This window comes from Embiotoca jacksoni, unplaced genomic scaffold (genome assembly GCF_022577435.1).
Source record: "Embiotoca jacksoni isolate LCO1_2020_lvr unplaced genomic scaffold, fEmbJac1.0.p SCAF_35, whole genome shotgun sequence".
Classification (NCBI taxonomy): domain Eukaryota; kingdom Metazoa; phylum Chordata; class Actinopteri; family Embiotocidae; genus Embiotoca; species Embiotoca jacksoni.
Genome location: NW_027185387.1, coordinates 2,144,389 through 2,161,281, shown reverse-complemented (window position 1 = coordinate 2,161,281; position 16,893 = coordinate 2,144,389). Strand labels below are relative to the sequence as shown.

Here is a 16,893-nt window from a genome sequence, read left to right as displayed (position 1 = left end):
CATCAGAGACAAAAAAAAAAAAAAAAAAAAAACGTTGGTGATTGTTTTTTTGTTTTTTTTGTTTTTTTTGGAGGCGCTCTCGTGCAGGAAGACAGCGCCGCCTGCTGGCCGGAAGACTCAAGATCATTTAAAAAAAAAAAAAAAAAGATAAGAAAAATGGCGGACCTCAGGAAAATCTGTCCCGAGTCTTTCCCCTGCCGCGTTAACTATTCGCGAAAAACGTCGTTTCAGGGGAAGCTTTTCATCCTTCTTTGCGTACTTCTGGCGGACTCTGGAGGAGCTACGACCCACTGGGTTGTCACGGAAGATGGAAAAATTCAACAACAAGTATGACAGTTAAGCTTCATTGACCTGCTAAGGCTAGGCGGCTAGCTCATAAAGCTAACTGGGTTTTTTTTTTTTTTTTTTTTGTTTTTGTTTTTCTCTCCCCCCCCCCCCCCCGTAGCATCTCAATGATAACGTTGGTTGTAATTATTTATTTTTTTTAGTATTTGTTTGAATTCATCAGCGTCTTGTACCCTTGTACTCGCAGAAATGGGGAGGGAGGGGAAGAAGAAGAAGCGACGGTATTACGTTTCCGTTTTGTTTGTCGCTTCGCTTTTAATCAAACCGGCAAAGTTGACGTGACCTCGTCGTGAAAATGTTCGGGGCGAGATGTCAACATCTGCATCCGACATCTGCATCCAACATCTGGGGGGCCGGTCGGTGCCGACTGCCGAGCGAAGACGCTCGTGTTTGTGTGTCCCCCCCCCATGTGTCAAAAAGCTTTGACACAGATGAGTTTGCACATTTTTTTTGTTTTTGTTTTTGTTCCATTAATAGTTTCGGGGCGGTTTATTTATCGTATAAAACTGTAATTTATTGCCTGAATCTGTTTGTCTGAATACGTCCCAGTCATTTTTGGGCGCCGCTTTCGTTTCAGGTGGACTCCCCTTTGAATCTGAAACATCCTCACGACGTCGTCATCTTCATGAGGCAAGAGACTCGTGTTAACTACCTCAAGAAACTGGAGGCGAGTCAGTAGTTTGTTTTTTTTTTAAATTTAATTTGGTCAATGGTTTCGTCATTCGTTCACATTAGCTCCTGGTTTATTATCTTTTGGATATTTGTGGAGCAGAAGCAGCTGGTGGCTCAGAAGATTCACATCGAGGAGAACGAGGACCGAGACACCGGTCTGGAGCAGAGGCACTACAAAGAGGACGCCGACTGCGTCATGGCCAAGGTGCCTCTGGGAGACCTGGACCTGTACGATGGAACTTATATCTCCTTGGAAAGCAAAGACATCAGGTACTAAAAATGTTACTTTTTCATTTTATGTATATTTTTCTGAGAAGGCGTGATTTTGAAATTGTCACGTTAAAGTCGGGTTGTTGTTTTTTTTCCTCCTCTCCTAACCCCCGTTTCCCCCCTCGACAGCCCTGAAGATTACGTGGATTCCCGGTCAGCTCTCCCCCCGGATCTAGAAAAACCAGACTGTGCAAAGGTCTTCGAACTACCTTATAGTATCCACGCTTTCCAGCATCTCAGGGTGAGTGGCAGCCGAGCGTATTCCTTATTGCAGTGACGGGGGGACGATTCTCCTGTTTGTCGCCGGTGCGTAACGCGTGTTGTTGAGAGTGTGTTTAATCTTTAGTTTCACGTCTTGTTGTTTTGAAACAGTTTCATACAAACACACAGAAAAGAACGATATACAACCAGAATATGGGCTCGCAGTTAAAGCAGCAGCAGACACCTACGTGCTCTGATTTGTTGGTGACTTTTGCAGATTTGTTCCTGCTCAACTGAAGCAGTCTTATCTCTAACGGTTTGATTCCATTAGTTAGTTAGTGAAGCATCAGTTACTCACTGGAGCGAGTTTAGCATTGGACCGGAGTTCAAGAGTGCCAAACGTGGGAGATAGGCTGGTTATTTTCAGTCAAAGGCTTTGCGGATACGTCAGTACCGGTTGTATCTCACATCAGGGAAGCTCAGTCAACCTTATCAGATGAAACACAGCAGTGAGGATTGTTGTATTGTTCAGTAACGATGTTAAGAACCTGTAATCTAAAAGACCCCGGAGTCAAATCAGCAGCAGGATTTTGTTGCAGATTGTCATCAAGATTAAGATTTGTTTGGTCGATGTTCGATCGTAAAATTCCCATTGAACACGACACATTTAATGACATTTAACATGTTTCTGTAAAGCTCTGTAAGTGACTTTAGTCTGTTTCTGGATCTCCAGAATAGCTTTTATCTTAAAAGCTCTAATTCAAGTCCAGAGACGATCTCAGCAAATGTTGTTTTTGTGTACAAATAGAAATAAATACAGTTTTATATATGGGGATATACACTCACCGCACGGCACTGAGTCACTTGTTTATTTCGCTTATTTGATCAGGTTTTAGCTCAGTGGGTGGTCACTGGCACGTCGTATTTATTTGCATTAGACAAAAGAGACAGAGAAAGCGCGTCTTTTTTGGAACTTTGCGGGCTGCTTTTGTCAGGTGGTAAAATCCTTGAGGATGAGATCCTCCGCGATGAGATCATCTGTTCGACGCTTATTATAATACACAACAGAGATTTTAGCCTTTTTTTTTTTGACTGTTCACGAGCGAAAACTTGATGTTATTGTGCTCTCCCCCCCCCCCCCCCCCCCCCTGTTCCAGGGTGTGCAGGAGAGGGCCAACTTGACCTCCCCGCTTCTTTCCAAGGAGGATCCCATATTTAGTTCGTTGTCTCACAGGCTGGGCCGCAGTGTTGATGAGGTGGGCCATCGCATCCATCAAGGTTTGCTGAGGGTAAGCGCTGCCGAGTCGAGACCATTTCTTCCCTCTGCGGATAAAAGCACAACGCGCGCGTGTGCGTGTGCGTGTGTGTGTGCGTGCGCGTGCGTGTGTGTGTGTATATTTCACGTGTGTATTTATTGGACTTCTTCTCAGTCGGCATCAGAAAATTGATGCAGTTTTGAAGAGCGGGTCTACGACACCAAAATCTCGCAGCGATCGTCACGGCCAGTACGAGCTCGGACGCCGTTCAGAGGATTCATCGTCCGGCAGAGGCCTCAAATTTAGCACCCGGTCCTTTCGCGGGAATTTAAAACAAAAAAATGTGCGTATGATTGTGTTTTCCAGAATTCGTCGTCCTGGGTGCTGTACAACATGGCGGCATTTTACTGGCGCATGAAGAACGAGCCTCAGAGGGCCGTGGACTGTGTGGTGCGCGCTCTGCATTTCTCCCCGAGGTACTGCCGGGCCGCTCCGACGACCTGCGCGCTAATATATATACATATATATATATATATATATATATATACACACACACCGTTTACTGCGTGAGACCGCTCACAGGCGCGTGCGTGTGTTCAAATGTTCTCGCAGGCTGCATAAGGACGTGGCCCTGGTCAACATGGCCAACATCCTGCACCGCGCCCACTTCTCGGCAGACGCTGCGATTCTCGCCCACGCCGCCCTCGACCTCACCTCGGACCTCTTCACCAGCCACTACACCTTGGGCAACATTTACGCCGTAAGTTGACGAGCGACCTTTGCGCCGCAGTAAAACGCTGCGCCTTCAAACCGCACGCTCAGCACAGAGTCGGCCGGCCGGCGTTCCACCGCAGCCGTCGTTTCCTCAAATCGGTCCGTCACTTACGTAAGCTCGCAAACAAAGCTGAGTACTTTACAGTGAACTCTATTGTTGATAGATATAGTGGCGCAGCAATGTGCATTGGGCACCTTTCATTTCCCTTTTTTTTTTTTTGGTGCCCATTTGTCTTTAACTACAAAAGTGTTTGTCATCTTAAATAAGAAACAGGAAGTTACAATTTTCTTTACAGTTTCTTTCTTCTTTTTTTTTTTATTTCTGGTCATTTTTCCCCTACAACTTCTTTTATACTGCTGTATCTACTGTTGAGGCAGCAGCTCACAATAGGATCATGTGCGCCTGCCATGATGGCAAATTTATTGATAAGGATTTTTACTTCATGGAGACAGAATTCAGTTGTTAGCGATCTTTTTTTTTTTTTTTTTTTTTTTAATTTACTGGTCAGGATTTACAGAAAACACTTTTTCAGGAGTATAAACCAGGATTCCCACGAGTCAGGGAATATCAGCTCTTTTTTTTTTAAAAACTCCTCGGTTTTTGGGCCGTTTCATGGATTATCAGGGAATTTTGTTTGCATGTTTAAATTCGATTTACCATTTATCGAAATTGTAATAATTCCCACGTATGCAGCTCCAAAGTTAGTCGGCTAGTTATTGCCGGTGGGTATTTTTTTTGGCGGCGTCAGTCGTCACCGGCAGAGATTGAATATGTAGTTTTATTAGGTCGCGAGCTAATTCCTGTTATTGTTAGATCAATTATTTGCCTTTGCGACCAGTATTTAGAAATTGTATTTCGTTTCTTTCAATATCTGCCCAACCGGAGGGGCGGCGCGTCAGCCTGTCTGTGACAGGAACGTGTCTCTTTCTTATCTGCTCGGCACAACGGCCGCCTGTATTTTTTTTTTTTTTTTTTTTTTCCGTCTGTTACTCATTAGTTGATGGAATTTCGACCCTGATAAACACGCAGTTTATCGCCAAACTGGACCCGCGCAACAATGCGCGGGGACACTTTATTAAAGTATTTGACCGAACTCGTCTTCGTGTAACACTTCTGTTCGCGTCCGCGGAGCTTTTATCCCACCGCGTCGTACTCCGCGCCTATTTTTAGCCCGTTCGTTTCTTTCGTTGTTGTCCCGGCGTGATTTTTTGTTTTCGACATAAAACAAACGAGAGTTAGACCTCTGCTACATCCGTGGTCTTTCTCTCCCCCCCCCCCCCCATCTTTCTCTCCTCTTCTTCTGCCGTCCGACCAGATGCTCGGGGAATACAACCACTCGGTGCTGTGTTACGAGCAGGCGCTGCAGGCCCAGCCGGGCTTCGAGCAGGCCCTGAGGAGGAAACACGCTGTGCTCTGTCAGCAGAAGCTGGAGCAGCGCCTGGAAGCCCAGCACAGGTAGGCAAGCGCGAGTACACGCACTCAAAAAACGATGATAATGAGACATTTTCAAAGATAGAATAAACTACTAGCTTACTAATATACCGTTTAATGTGAGGTTAGTGTTTCTTAAAAAAAAAAAAAAAAAAAAAGGCATCCTAATCTTTTTTTAGGCCTGAAAGCTGAAGCCTCTGCCTCCCATTCTACTTTTTGAAACTCTTTTCTCTTTGCTATTTGCTGATTAGAATTTGAGAGTACCTGGGACTGTCCGCTATATTTCTGTTTTAAACAATGATTGGTTGGTTTAGGATTTCAGGGAAACTTCCTGTAGCCTTCCAGAGAAATGCAGTATCATTTAACACACGGACCCGTGAGGCACTCTTGAGTCTTTAACCAAAAGAAAAGTTCCCACAGCGTCAGTGTTTTTTTTGTTGTTGTTGTTTTGCTCATGCACGCAGAGTGGATTTTTTTTGTTTGCAGATATAACCCCGTTCTGCATTTCTACCAACCGTCCTTCCTCATCTTCCTCATATTTTTAGATCTCTGCAGCGGACGCTGAATGAGCTGAAGGAGTACCAGAAGCAGCACGACCACTACCTTCGCCAGCAGGAGGCGCTGGACAAACACAAGCTGCTGCAGGAAGAGCAAATCCTGCGCAACATTATCCACGAAACCCAGATGGCCAAAGAAGCCCAACTTGGTGCGATGCCATGCGCAGTAACTAGACCGGGGCACCACAGTACTGACAACAATGATCATGTGGTGAACACATAGTAGTGTAATCCCACATATTACCTACTACTTGTTTTTGGATTGCGAATACCACATATTACATTATTAACTGAAGAAAAGCTGATCAAGCAGAAGTAGCAACGTGACGTAGAGATAAATGTCTTCGCGTGGAACTCACGAGTAAGAAAGTTTTCAATGCGAGCTGTTTAAAAGAAGTGCCGTCGCATTTGTCTAGCGCTGATCTTTCAGGCGTATTACGTGCACGTGGTGTTATCCTGCAGCGTAGAGTCGTGTGTGTGTGTGTGTGTGTGTGTGTTTTCATGTGTGTGTGTGTGTTCGTGTGTGTTTCAGGGAACCATCAGATGTGTCGTCTGGGTCAGCAGCAGCGCAGCCTCTACTGCCCCTTCGACCTGCCCGTGCGCTATCACCGCGGCGACCTGTTTGAACACGTCCACTATGTCCAAGTGAGTCTTTGCTGTTTCACAGTGCAGGAAACACTATCGATTACAAGTTTGGACACACACACACACACACTCATTGAAGTTTTTTTGTTTTTGTTTATTTTGTCTGTTTTTACATTATTGATCAATCCCGAAAACTTTAAAAACTATTAAGTAACACAAATTATTTTTACAAAGAGAGAAAGAAGTGGTTTCATATTTTCGACTTCTTAAAGCCCGCTGGCCCCGTGAGTTTTTAAAAGGCAGCTATCAGGTGCAGCTCAAAGAATAACACGACGGCTGTGCACACGTACGTCGTTATAACGTTGACAGATTGAGCGGTGGTGACGGCAGCCTGCTAACATTATGAACAGCACCCGGCTCGTGTCATATTGTTCTCTCGCCATAAAAAAATATATATATATATTTTTTTTTTTAAACTCGGCATTTTGAGTCATTACTGAAGAAGAATCTTGCAATTTCTGCTTTTTCTGTTTCTGTCTTTGTTCACAGTTTGGAGAGGAGGTGTCGGTGGCGTCCAGCGTCGCGCTGGTGTCGGAGAGAAACTCCAACCAGACGGCTGCCAGCCCTCAGCTCCATCCCTCCGTGTCCGGGGACCAGGACCCTGCTGCTGCCCTCTGGGGCCGCCGTCAGGATTACACACAGGCAAGACCGATTCATTCACTTACCGGTCGAGTCAGTGCCTGTGGACGACCATCGAGTCGACGCCAAAAGAATGAATGAAACTTTTGCAATGCCAATGCACTCAATGCAGTTCTAGTGTAAGGAACAGATCTGGTTTTACACATAAACACTGAAGAAATAACATTGAATTGCTCAATTAGGCATCGCATTTAAAAAAAAAAATTAAAAAAAAATTCTGTAAGGACTGATTAGTACGTCTAAAATTGTTCCGCGCCTCGGTAACCTTGGTATTAGTCTTCGGTATCGTTTTGGACTATGACAGTTGACTGTGAGTGCGTTTGTTGCTTCAGGACATCCAGAGGATGTTGTGGCCTCAGAGGACCGACTGTGCCCACGAGTACCCGAGTCTTCCCCCGGCTCACCTGCTGCCGACCTACCACCTGCCGCCTGAAACGCAGGGCCTCAGGTCCGTACACACTTCTCGACGGGCGTCGGTACATGGTAGCAACGTCGCTGCCATCCGCACGTCTTTGACTTTCCTACGAATGATCCTTGAAACTGCAGCATTTGAAATGTAAAAAAAAAACAAAAAAAAATACAGTCCGCTTGTGTTTGTAGAGCCGTACGTCAAAACTCACCACACGTATACGTGACTTGTGTCTAATTGTGTTTATTCAGCCCGGTGGCGTCTCTCCTGTACGGGAGCAGCAGTCCTCCTCAGACAGTAGCGGTGCCGGACTGCGGTCCCGTCCCCCAGCCGTACGCGGCCCTCCTGCCCGCCTCGCTGGACTGGCCCCTGGAAGAAAAGGAGCTGCCGGATCCCTTCGCCTCCGAGGTATCTCGTCTCTCTCCGTGGTTACGTTACACGAGCAGCGTGTTTCCTGCTGTGGACTCGGTCTGTGTGCGCGAGTGGTTCTTTTTTTTTTTCCTTTCTGCGCGGAAGAATAACCAGTCGTGAATATTAATGCGCGTGTTTACAGATACTAAAGTTACGCAGTGGAGGATGGACACTGGAGCAAATTGGCTACGGGATATCTCAAGCTATGAAACAGGTAAGAGTGGCACGTGGCGTGTTTTTTTTTTGTTTTGTCTTTTGAATTTGAATTGACCCCTTATTAAGTTAATGCTGTCAAACTTTAACTTAAGTTTGTTTGGTTCATAAAAAGTCTCCATCACATCTCAGATTTGACCGTCTGAGCCCGTCTGAAGTCGTCCTCCTTCAGCGTTAACCGGAAGCCTTGTTTGTTTCGTACGTACAGGCCACGCTACCCCGCTGGCAGATCCACAGCGAGGCGGCTCTGTTCTGGCGGGCCAGAGGCAACGGCAGCCGCGCCCTGCGGTGCCTGCGCCAGGCGTTGAGCTCGACTCCGCCCTCCCACCGCCACCTGCCGCTCACCAACGCCGCCAACCTGTTGCTCCACCACGGCTTGACCGCCCACGCGCACACGCTGCTGGAGCACGCGCTGGCGCTCAACGCGTCGGAGGTAAAGGCACCTTTCGTTAGATAACCTGCCGGGTTTGATTATTGCTGTGAAAGCGCGGAACACGATTAGCTGCGCTCGACACATCTTTGGCCGCGTCAGGTGCGTGACAAAAAAAAAAAAAAAAACGAGATCCTTCGTACAGCCGGTCACAAAAATCGAATAAGACCAGTGCAGTCAACACACTCTTCTAATGCCCTCGCTGTGTATGTCGGTAGAGAATAGAGTGAGTTATATACCCTTAATACCCTCAATATGCCCTTAATACCAGTCGAGCAGCGTTTGAATAACATTTCATGCGCGTAATTTTGCCGACACAGTGCTTTTTGGGGGGGGGGCGGGGGGGGGGGGGGGGTTTCATGGCCACACACGCTTTCCCAACTTGGGCAGTCCAGCAGCATCGTACCATGCCACGTCACAAAGCTCTCGTCGTCGTCGTCAAGGTGACTCCGGGAACACGTAAATTTAGTCGTCCGCTTATTTGGACCGGGAAAGAAAGCACCTTTTTTACAAATGTTGCGTCCTTCCAAAAAAGGTGTGCAGGATCTGCTCGACGCTACCGAGTCAGCGTGGAGCAAAATCTGTGTTGTTTTTTTTTTTGTTAAGACACGGCCCCGAATAAAACAGGGACTTGTTGAGGTATGAAAAAAAAAAAAAGGTTTGCATTGCAATACTGATAACGTACCAATCTAGAAATCACAGGTAGACTAAAACCTGTATGTAATCACTAGGTAATACTAATATATGTCCTCCCCCCCCTCCACCCCGCATTCAGCCCCACACCCTGCTCAGCCTGGTGAGCGTGCAGTTGGCCCAGGGCAACGTGACCGGTGCTCTGGCCTTGTTCCGCCACATCCTGGTGACGGCCCTCTCCTCCTCCTCCTCCTCCTCGTCGTTCGCCGGCTGCGAACAATGCCGCGCCAGCCTCCCTCTGCTGCGCTGCCTCCAGTTCTACCCGTTCCTTTACAACCTGTCCCACCGACAGCTCTGCTCTCGTGAGTAACTCCGAAACACGCAGGGTCTGTACGTGCGTTTTGTTGGTAGCTATTTATTTATTTATTTTTCCTGGATTTGTACGACTTTTTAAGGCTTATTCACGTAGAACATCAGGAGGGAGCGAGAAGAAATCTTAAGAGATCCGGTGGCCGTTGTGAGTTACAGAAATCAAGTGGTGTTTTTTTAAGGAGAGCTTTGCGTATTAAAAACAATATATATCGTGTTTTTTTAAAGGTCTAAAAGGTGTAAAATTGTACCGTTTTGAAGCTGCGGGGGAACCTGAAGAATTTGTAGCTTCATTATTTGTAGTTCCTCCCTTATTGAACAAATATATTAAGACAGCGATAGTGAGCATTTTCCCCCTGTGTGTCAAACAGATTGACAAAACCAGAGAACTAATACTTGTCATATTTCTCCCACGATGCCGTTCACATATAACCTGCTTCTTGTTCTGAGTACTAACAACTTCGATGATTTCATTGTTAATCACAACGCACTAAAAACACAACGACTTGAACAGAACGCCCTTTTGCCTAAAACGTCACTAAACATCCCTCATAGTGTTCAATAAAGGAATGTCGGCGCTGCTCTGCAAATGCAAAGGCATTCATTAAAAACCGGGAGCTCTAAATTATGACTCTTTTATTTAAAAAAAAAAAAGTCACTTATAAAGCAAATTCATCAAAGTTTGTTTCTGTTTTGGCTATTTAAAACTGCAAATTAACCGCGTGCTAAAAAAAAAAAATGCACTCTGAGCCTTAAACCCAGAAAACCTCCCTCGTTGTCCCTTAAAGCAGCAGGAGTTGATGTGTGTGTGTGGGGGCAAGTTGTATGTTGTGTTTCTGATGGGAACAGAAACCTTTCCTTTCCCTTTTATTTATATCAGTGGGAGTGAAGAGAAAAGTGCTTTGAAGTGGAGAAAGTTGGCCACTCAATAATTTAAGCTGCAGAAAATAGCTGATGCCAAATTTAGAAGGGACTATATTTTACTCTCTAAAGCTAAATATTGCTCCCATAAAGCACACCTGAGTACGAGGTCACACAAGCACGCAAACACACACACGCACACGCACACACACACACACACACACACACACACACACACACACAGTTGAAGTTAGGACAGAGGGTGAAATATACTCAAATAGATAAACAAACTTTTATCGTATGCGGTTTCGCGACGGCCGCGGTTTCTACAAACACATTTTTAATCATGTCAGAAGTATTGCTAATATCAAACAGAAGGTGCCGCGTTGCGATTGCGGGAATCGGAGTACCGATCTAAAAAAAAAAAACAACCGCAAAAAAAACCAAAAAAAAAACAACAACCTACCGGTGCAACTAAGAGAGCCGTAACAATAGCGTGACGTTTCCAACATGAAAGAAAGTTTCGAGCTATAGAAGCTTTGAGGACTGATTTGTTTGTTCCGTAAAAACAAACGCACAGTTGTTGTGTCTGAAAACGTGAAATGCAATACCGCGTGTCCTCGAGGGAATCGTTTCCACAGAGCCGCCGCGGAAATCTGTTCTGCCGTTACACTGCGACACTACGACAGCACGTCTTATTATTTTGGATTGATCATCAATGTCTAAACTTTCAGAGCAACTTATCTGCAACAACAGTATGACTGAAGGGATGAAAATATATTCCTAAAATGTACTAATGCACACAACGTACGTTGTAAAATATAGAAACGCGCTGTTTCAGAGCTCATTTGACATGAATTTGTTTTATTTTTTTTTTTATTTTTTTTATTTAAATCGGGTATACGAAGTAGCAATTTATTAAACGCTCCTGCTGCGTGACCGTCAGGGTCGCGGGTTTTGGAGGAATAAGTGACCCTAAACTCGCGTTTGACGCAGCGGGTGCTGCCTGCCCGGCCGAGGAGGACCTCGGCATCCAGCTGGAGGAGTGGGAGGGCAGCGAGGAGAAGCCGGACGCGCCGGCCATCTCCGCCGTGGAAGACAACCTGCTCTTCGAAAGTAAGACTTCGACCTGGTCATCGGAAACGGGCCGAGGGAAAAGATCCGTCTGCTCCGACAAATGCGTTCAGAAATGAACGCAGAGTTCGGTTTACAGTCGGCGTATTTTCCCCGCCCGTTAACTTGTGAGCCTCTGGTTGCCGGGGTTTAAAAACGTGCTTTATTCTCCCTTCAGAGGTCATCTTGGACAGCAACGGCTCGGGCGAAGCGGCCGGACACCAGCGGGCTCCTCCCTCCGCCGCAGGGACAGCGACCAAAATGACCACTTCCTTCGGAGAGGGGGGAGCGGAAAAGGAGGAGGAGTGGCAGCTGAAGGAGGACCTGATGGGAGCGTTCGAGGGCGCCCTGGACGTGGGAGGGAAACGAGGGGACCTGCGAGGGATCCGGGTGCTGAAGAACGACCGGGTCATGGGCGCCCGCGCCGGCAGCGGGCCCTGCTTCGGGAACTGCGAGGACGACGAGGGAGCGGAGTGGGTGAGCGCGGAAGCTCGATCCTTTTTTTGCCGCGCGCTGCCGGAGGCGCGTGCTGCTGAAACTGAAGGCTCTTTTCCGTTGCCGGCCTTCAGATCACCTTCCAGGTGAAGCGGGTCAGGAAGGCGAAGGCGGACGGGTCGGACGGTCTCGCCGTCTCCGACGACGGCCCGAACGGGGAGTCGCCGTCCGGAGGACACTCCGTCCTGGAGATCAGCGGTCCGACTATCCCGTCGCCGGGTCCCGCGGGTACGTTAACCCGCGTGTCATTTATTTACAACGGCATTGACTTCAAAAAAAAAAAAAAAATAAACCACTGAGAGGAGACGTCTTTGTGGGTTTCGATGTTTTGCGGCAGGTCGCTGGAGAGACTACACGAGTCTCGGCTGGCCGGGGCCGGAGGAGTGCCAGCGGACGCGGAGGGTGGACCTCACCACTGTAGCTAGCACGTGGTTGGCTGTTTCTGCCAAGAACATCGAGTAAGGCTTTCACTGTCCTGACTACTCATATCTTCTAATCGAACAAATTAAAGGAACCTGAAAGACGATGGTTTTTTTTTTTGTTTTTTGTTTTTTGTTTTTTTGTATCCATCCGCAAAGCTCGTGAGATATCTTAGAAATGCGTTTTTTTTGTTTTGTTTTTATATTACGGCATTACAGCGTGTCGACATCCAAATTCAATGAAAACTTTAGTTTTTGGGTCTATTGTGTCTTAACTTTTGTTTTTCCCTCCGCCGCCTTCTCCTCAGCATCACAGAGCACATAGACTTCGCCACTCCGCTCCAGGAGCCGGCGGCCGAACCTTTATGCAACGCCAACCTCGCCGCCAGCATGCACACCCTGGACCACCTGGCCGGGGTGGCCAACCGCGCCGCCATCCACTACACCGGGGAGAGCCAGCTGCGCGAGGTAGGCCGAGGCTGCAGATTTACAACGGGTCGACGCGCAAACGGTCGGGAGCCTGAAAAATACGGGATTCCGCTAAAAAAAAAAAGGGTTGCTTTATAGAAAGGTTGTCGTTATCTGCGTTGAAATAAAAAAAATGAACAGAATGACATCAAAACTAATGTAAATTGGAGTTCACACATGTACTTCCATCAAGCAAGGATTATATGAAACATCCCTGTTAAACTACGTCAAGAATTTTAGTTTCAAGAAGTTATAAAACTGGTAAAAAAAAAATAAAAAAAAAGATTAAAAAAAAAAAAAAATCATCAGGTTAGAACCAAAAGAGCCGAAACAATCGTGGCTGGTTTAATAAACATGGAGCGGATAATTAATACTCGGGGTCAGAGGGAAATCATTGTTGTATTCTGTAGAAATAATTATATAATTGACAAGTCAGACAAAAAAAATCCGCCCCGCTTCTTAGCTGTCAGTCTCACTCGTGTCTCTTCTCGTGTCTCTTCTCGTGTCTCTACTCGTGTCTCTACTCGTGTCTCTTCTCGTGTCTCTTCTCGTGTCTCTTCTCGTGTCTCTACTCGTGTCTCTTCTCGTGTCTCTTCTCGTGTCTCTTGTTGTTCCGACCCAAAGGTCCTGCAGAACCTCGGCAAAGATAAGTTCTCCCCGCAGTCCTTTGAGCAGGTGGGCACACGCATCGCTAAAGTACTGGAGAAGGTAAGAACTCTCAGGTGGTCCAAGATTATTATTATTATTATTATTATTATTATTTGTATTATTATTAATTAGATTCATGTTAAAGTAATTTGGTATTTAGTCAGATTTGAATTTGACCCGAACGCCAAAAGTATAAACAAAATGAAAATGTTGTGGAAAGTATTTTTTTCTGCTTAAAGTCAAGATCATTTTTTTTTGTTTTGTTTTTACTTGCATTCCTTCCGTCAAGTCGTGTATCATGTTAACAGTAAACTACTATTTCAATAATAACACTTTTGTGCATGTTTATGTTTGAAGCGGTCTGATGACACTTCACATTGGTGTATTGTGTAAAAAAAAAAAATACATTCAGTCTTCTAAACATTTGCTCATTCGGCATCTACGTCGACTTCTGTCGTCACAAAACTGAATCTGACGAAGACAAACGCTCCGCTGGGGAAACTCGCTGCGCTGCAACTTATTCACATCTGTTGGTTCAGTTTGTCTTGTCAGGTCTTGATAAATGAACTCTTGAGAAGGTTTTCCTCACTCAGGGAAAAAAAGTAAAGGCAGGAGGCCACATTCAGACTAGAATATGTCTCTGACAGGGTTTGTATTAGCCCGGCCAACTCTGATCTTACCGTCTGTCTCTCGTCTGTGTTTGGACTGAATTTTCTGAAATACAAAGATACAAAAAGCAAATTTTCTGTTTTTTTTTTCCCCTTATGTTAATGGTTTTAAAGGTTAAAAAAAAAAAATCATTATTGAAAGAAAGTGTCACCGCTGTGCATAATTTATTGCCTGGAACATCCAGCTACTTCAACACCTCACTCCAACACTAGTAACACTCTACATGCGTTTCATTTCATTTCATAGCACCTGACACTTTTCCATTCATCCCAAGCTGGATTTATTTATTTAATTTGATTTGTTTTGTGTATATAGTTTGTGTGTGTATTTATTCGTCGCTCTTATTTTCTTCTAAAAATAATTCTTTTTATCTGTGTTATTATATGTATACGTATTTGTAAATTCTTTCTTCTTGCGTGCGCCTTTTTGTGTTTCTATGCTGCTGTGACGACTACATTTCCCCGCTGTGGTATTAATAAAGTCTCATTCTAAGTATTAAATACATTTTATCTGTACCTTTTTTCTTTTTTTTCTCTCTCTCTTCTCTAATCCCCGAAACTGCAGAATCAGACATCCTGGGTGTTATCCAGCATGGCTGCACTGTACTGGAGGGTCAAAGGTCAAGGCAAGAGAGCCATCGACTGCTTGCGGCAGGCCCTCAACTACGCCCCCCATCACATGAAGGCAAGTTCAGACGTGGGCTGTTCACAAACAGACAGCTGGCACGTGTTGTTTTAAACACGAAAACCCATCAATATCGTCTTTTTTTTTTTCTTTTATTCTTCTCCCCCCCCCCCCTCTTGAATTTTGAACCAGGACGTGCCGCTTATCAGCCTGGCCAACATCTTCCAGAACGCCCGCCTGTGGGAGGACGCCCTCACTGTGGCTCGCATGGCGGTAGAAATCGCCCCGCACTTCGTCGTGAACCACTTCACCCTCGCCAACGTCTACATCGCCATGGTAACGACCCCGCGCCCCGCTACTCTTCCGCCGTCGCTCCGTTTCGCCCGTAGTCGCGCGACCCCGCGGCTCCGCCCGCCGCGTTCGACCGGAGCCGCAGCAGAAAGTCGAGGCTTCTTATTTTTTTTTTCGTAAAGCGGCGATCCGAGAATAACGTCCCTCTCGCCCGACAGGAGGAGTTTGAGAAAGCCATGCGCTGGTACGAGTCGACTCTGAAGCTGCAGCCGGAGTTCGCTCCCGCCAAAGACCGACTGAGAACCATCCAGTGTTACCTGCTCACCAAGAGGGAACGACGTCAGCCCTGAGCCGCTCGGCCGGATCCATCCCAGGGGGGGAAAAACCCAGTGGCCGTGCACACACACACACACGCACACACACGCACACACACGCACACGCACACACCCGAACACCACAGATAACCTGAACTTGGTGAAACGGGAGGTTTCATATCCAGCTGAATCTGGGTGCTTTGTTTTTTTTTTTCTTCCAGGTCTAACTCCTCCTCCTCCTCCTCCTCCTCCTCCCCCCTTCCCTCTCCCGCCTTCCTGAATTAGGTTTGAAATGACACCGATATACAACTGTAGATAAACCCGCGCCACAACATTACAGTACCTGTAAAACCGCAGGACTTTTTTTGCAAAAAAAAAATGAAAGGAGGTTAAAAATCGAGCAATATTTGAATTTCAATCTGTGCTAATTGGAAGAAACGTTTGCATTCATAAAGACGTTGTAGCATTTTAATAGGAGGAGGATCTGAAATACAGAAAATACAGGTATATTGTCCCATTAGTGACATACCGCCACTTGGAGGTGGTGCCATGTTTTAACGTAACTTAATTGGAAGTTTTAATTGAAAAGGATGTTATACAGTATTTGCTTAAGTCTCTCGCTGAGATGGTCAAGAATGTGCTTCTCAACTCGGAGGTTAAATGAGTCTCAATTGAACAGTATATGCCCTCTCTATTTCTGCTTCTTTAAAAAAAAAAAAATAATGTATGGGAATTCTCCATTTTTGCACTTTTTTTCTGTATCATTCCTATTTATATGGGACCTAAAAGAAAAAAACGGTTTTATTTTTATTTTATTTTTGCGCCGAGCTAATTTAAAAACAAAAGAGAGAGAAAATGAAATAAGCTGCTACATTTGCTTCTTAACTTATGGGAATCATCAGGCAGAAAAAGGATTTACCGTCGACTATCTATTAAAAAAAAAATTAAAAAAATAACAAGGACTCTAAAGTGGAATCTGTATTAAATGTACAGTATTAAAGGCAGTGTGTGGTTTTCAGCTCGTTTCTCTGCATCTTCTTCTTTGTCTCGTCGGGAAATGAAACGAAGTGTTTGAACTCCGAGTTTAAATTGAACTGTAGACATCATAGTATTTCATCATCAGTCTCTTAAAATCCACAAAAACAAAAAAAAAAAAAGGGCTAGAATTCTTTTTTCGAAACGAATATCACCAACACGACTGCTTTTTATTTATTTTTTTTCTCGGTACATATGTTCAAACTGGCCTACTGGTGGTGCTTGTCTGTACTTTGTAAGGCTGATTCCTTTCATCACCTACAACGGCGCGTCTCCCTCCGATTCATAAACGGCCCACAAATGCATTTTATGTCCAGTTTATAGTAGATTTTGTTATTAAAAGGAAGAAAATCATTCCGCGTTAAGTTTTTAATATGTTGACAGCGACGTGTTATTTAAAGCGCAATCCGTGATTCAAGCATCCGATGCTGAAGCTCGGTTATTACACCCAAACGCGCACATATTTATATATATATTTTTTTCAACGTGAGTGTAAACATATGTAATAGTGCTGATTATAACCTTTTCAGATATGGTGATATCATCATTTTACGTGCGAGATCACGTTAAAGACTGAAGGGACGTTGGAGTACAGTCAGGTGTATGAAGTCTTAAGAGTCGGTTTTATTACGTCGTCATCCAGGAGGGAAATATTAAAGCGGTAATTACAACTTTTCACCGAACATTTACTGACAAGGGA

At 45.4% G+C, this 16,893-nt stretch overlaps 1 protein-coding gene across 2 annotated transcripts; it reads left to right on the top strand.

The window, feature by feature from the left end:
- The first annotated feature begins 31 nt into the window (after positions 1–31).
- Positions 32–16,176, top strand: ttc17 (tetratricopeptide repeat domain 17). 2 transcript variants are annotated; one of them, XM_069165788.1, is made up of 25 exons: positions 32–327; positions 923–1,012; positions 1,118–1,287; positions 1,417–1,528; positions 2,646–2,777; positions 3,111–3,220; positions 3,357–3,504; positions 4,835–4,974; positions 5,496–5,656; positions 6,040–6,152; positions 6,642–6,794; positions 7,124–7,239; positions 7,452–7,608; positions 7,754–7,825; positions 8,033–8,257; positions 9,030–9,249; positions 11,114–11,233; positions 11,409–11,707; positions 11,800–11,953; positions 12,063–12,183; positions 12,453–12,612; positions 13,237–13,320; positions 14,494–14,613; positions 14,746–14,889; positions 15,063–16,176. In XM_069165788.1, the coding sequence occupies exons 1-25, from the start codon at positions 157–159 to the stop codon at positions 15,192–15,194; spliced, it is 3,624 nt and encodes a 1,207-aa protein (XP_069021889.1). In that variant the 5' UTR covers positions 32–156; the 3' UTR covers positions 15,195–16,176. The 2 variants fall into 2 exon arrangements, with proteins under 2 accessions (XP_069021889.1, XP_069021891.1); XM_069165790.1 differs by lacking the exon at positions 32–327 and having other exon boundaries at positions 930–1,016.
- Positions 16,177–16,893: the final 717 nt, after the last annotated feature.

What these genes read in the sequence shown, in the direction of transcription:
- ttc17 (XM_069165788.1), top strand. Translation starts at nt 157, where the DNA reads ATGGCGGACCTCAGGAAAATCTGTCCCGAGTCTTTCCCCTGCCGCGTT. An exon ending in ACTACCTCAAGAAACTGGAG is followed by an intron (nt 1,013 to 1,117) that starts GCGAGTCAGTAG and finishes TTTGTGGAGCAG; the next exon opens with AAGCAGCTGGTGGCTCAGAA. An exon ending in CGCCTGGAAGCCCAGCACAG is followed by an intron (nt 4,975 to 5,495) that starts GTAGGCAAGCGC and finishes TCATATTTTTAG; the next exon opens with ATCTCTGCAGCGGACGCTGA.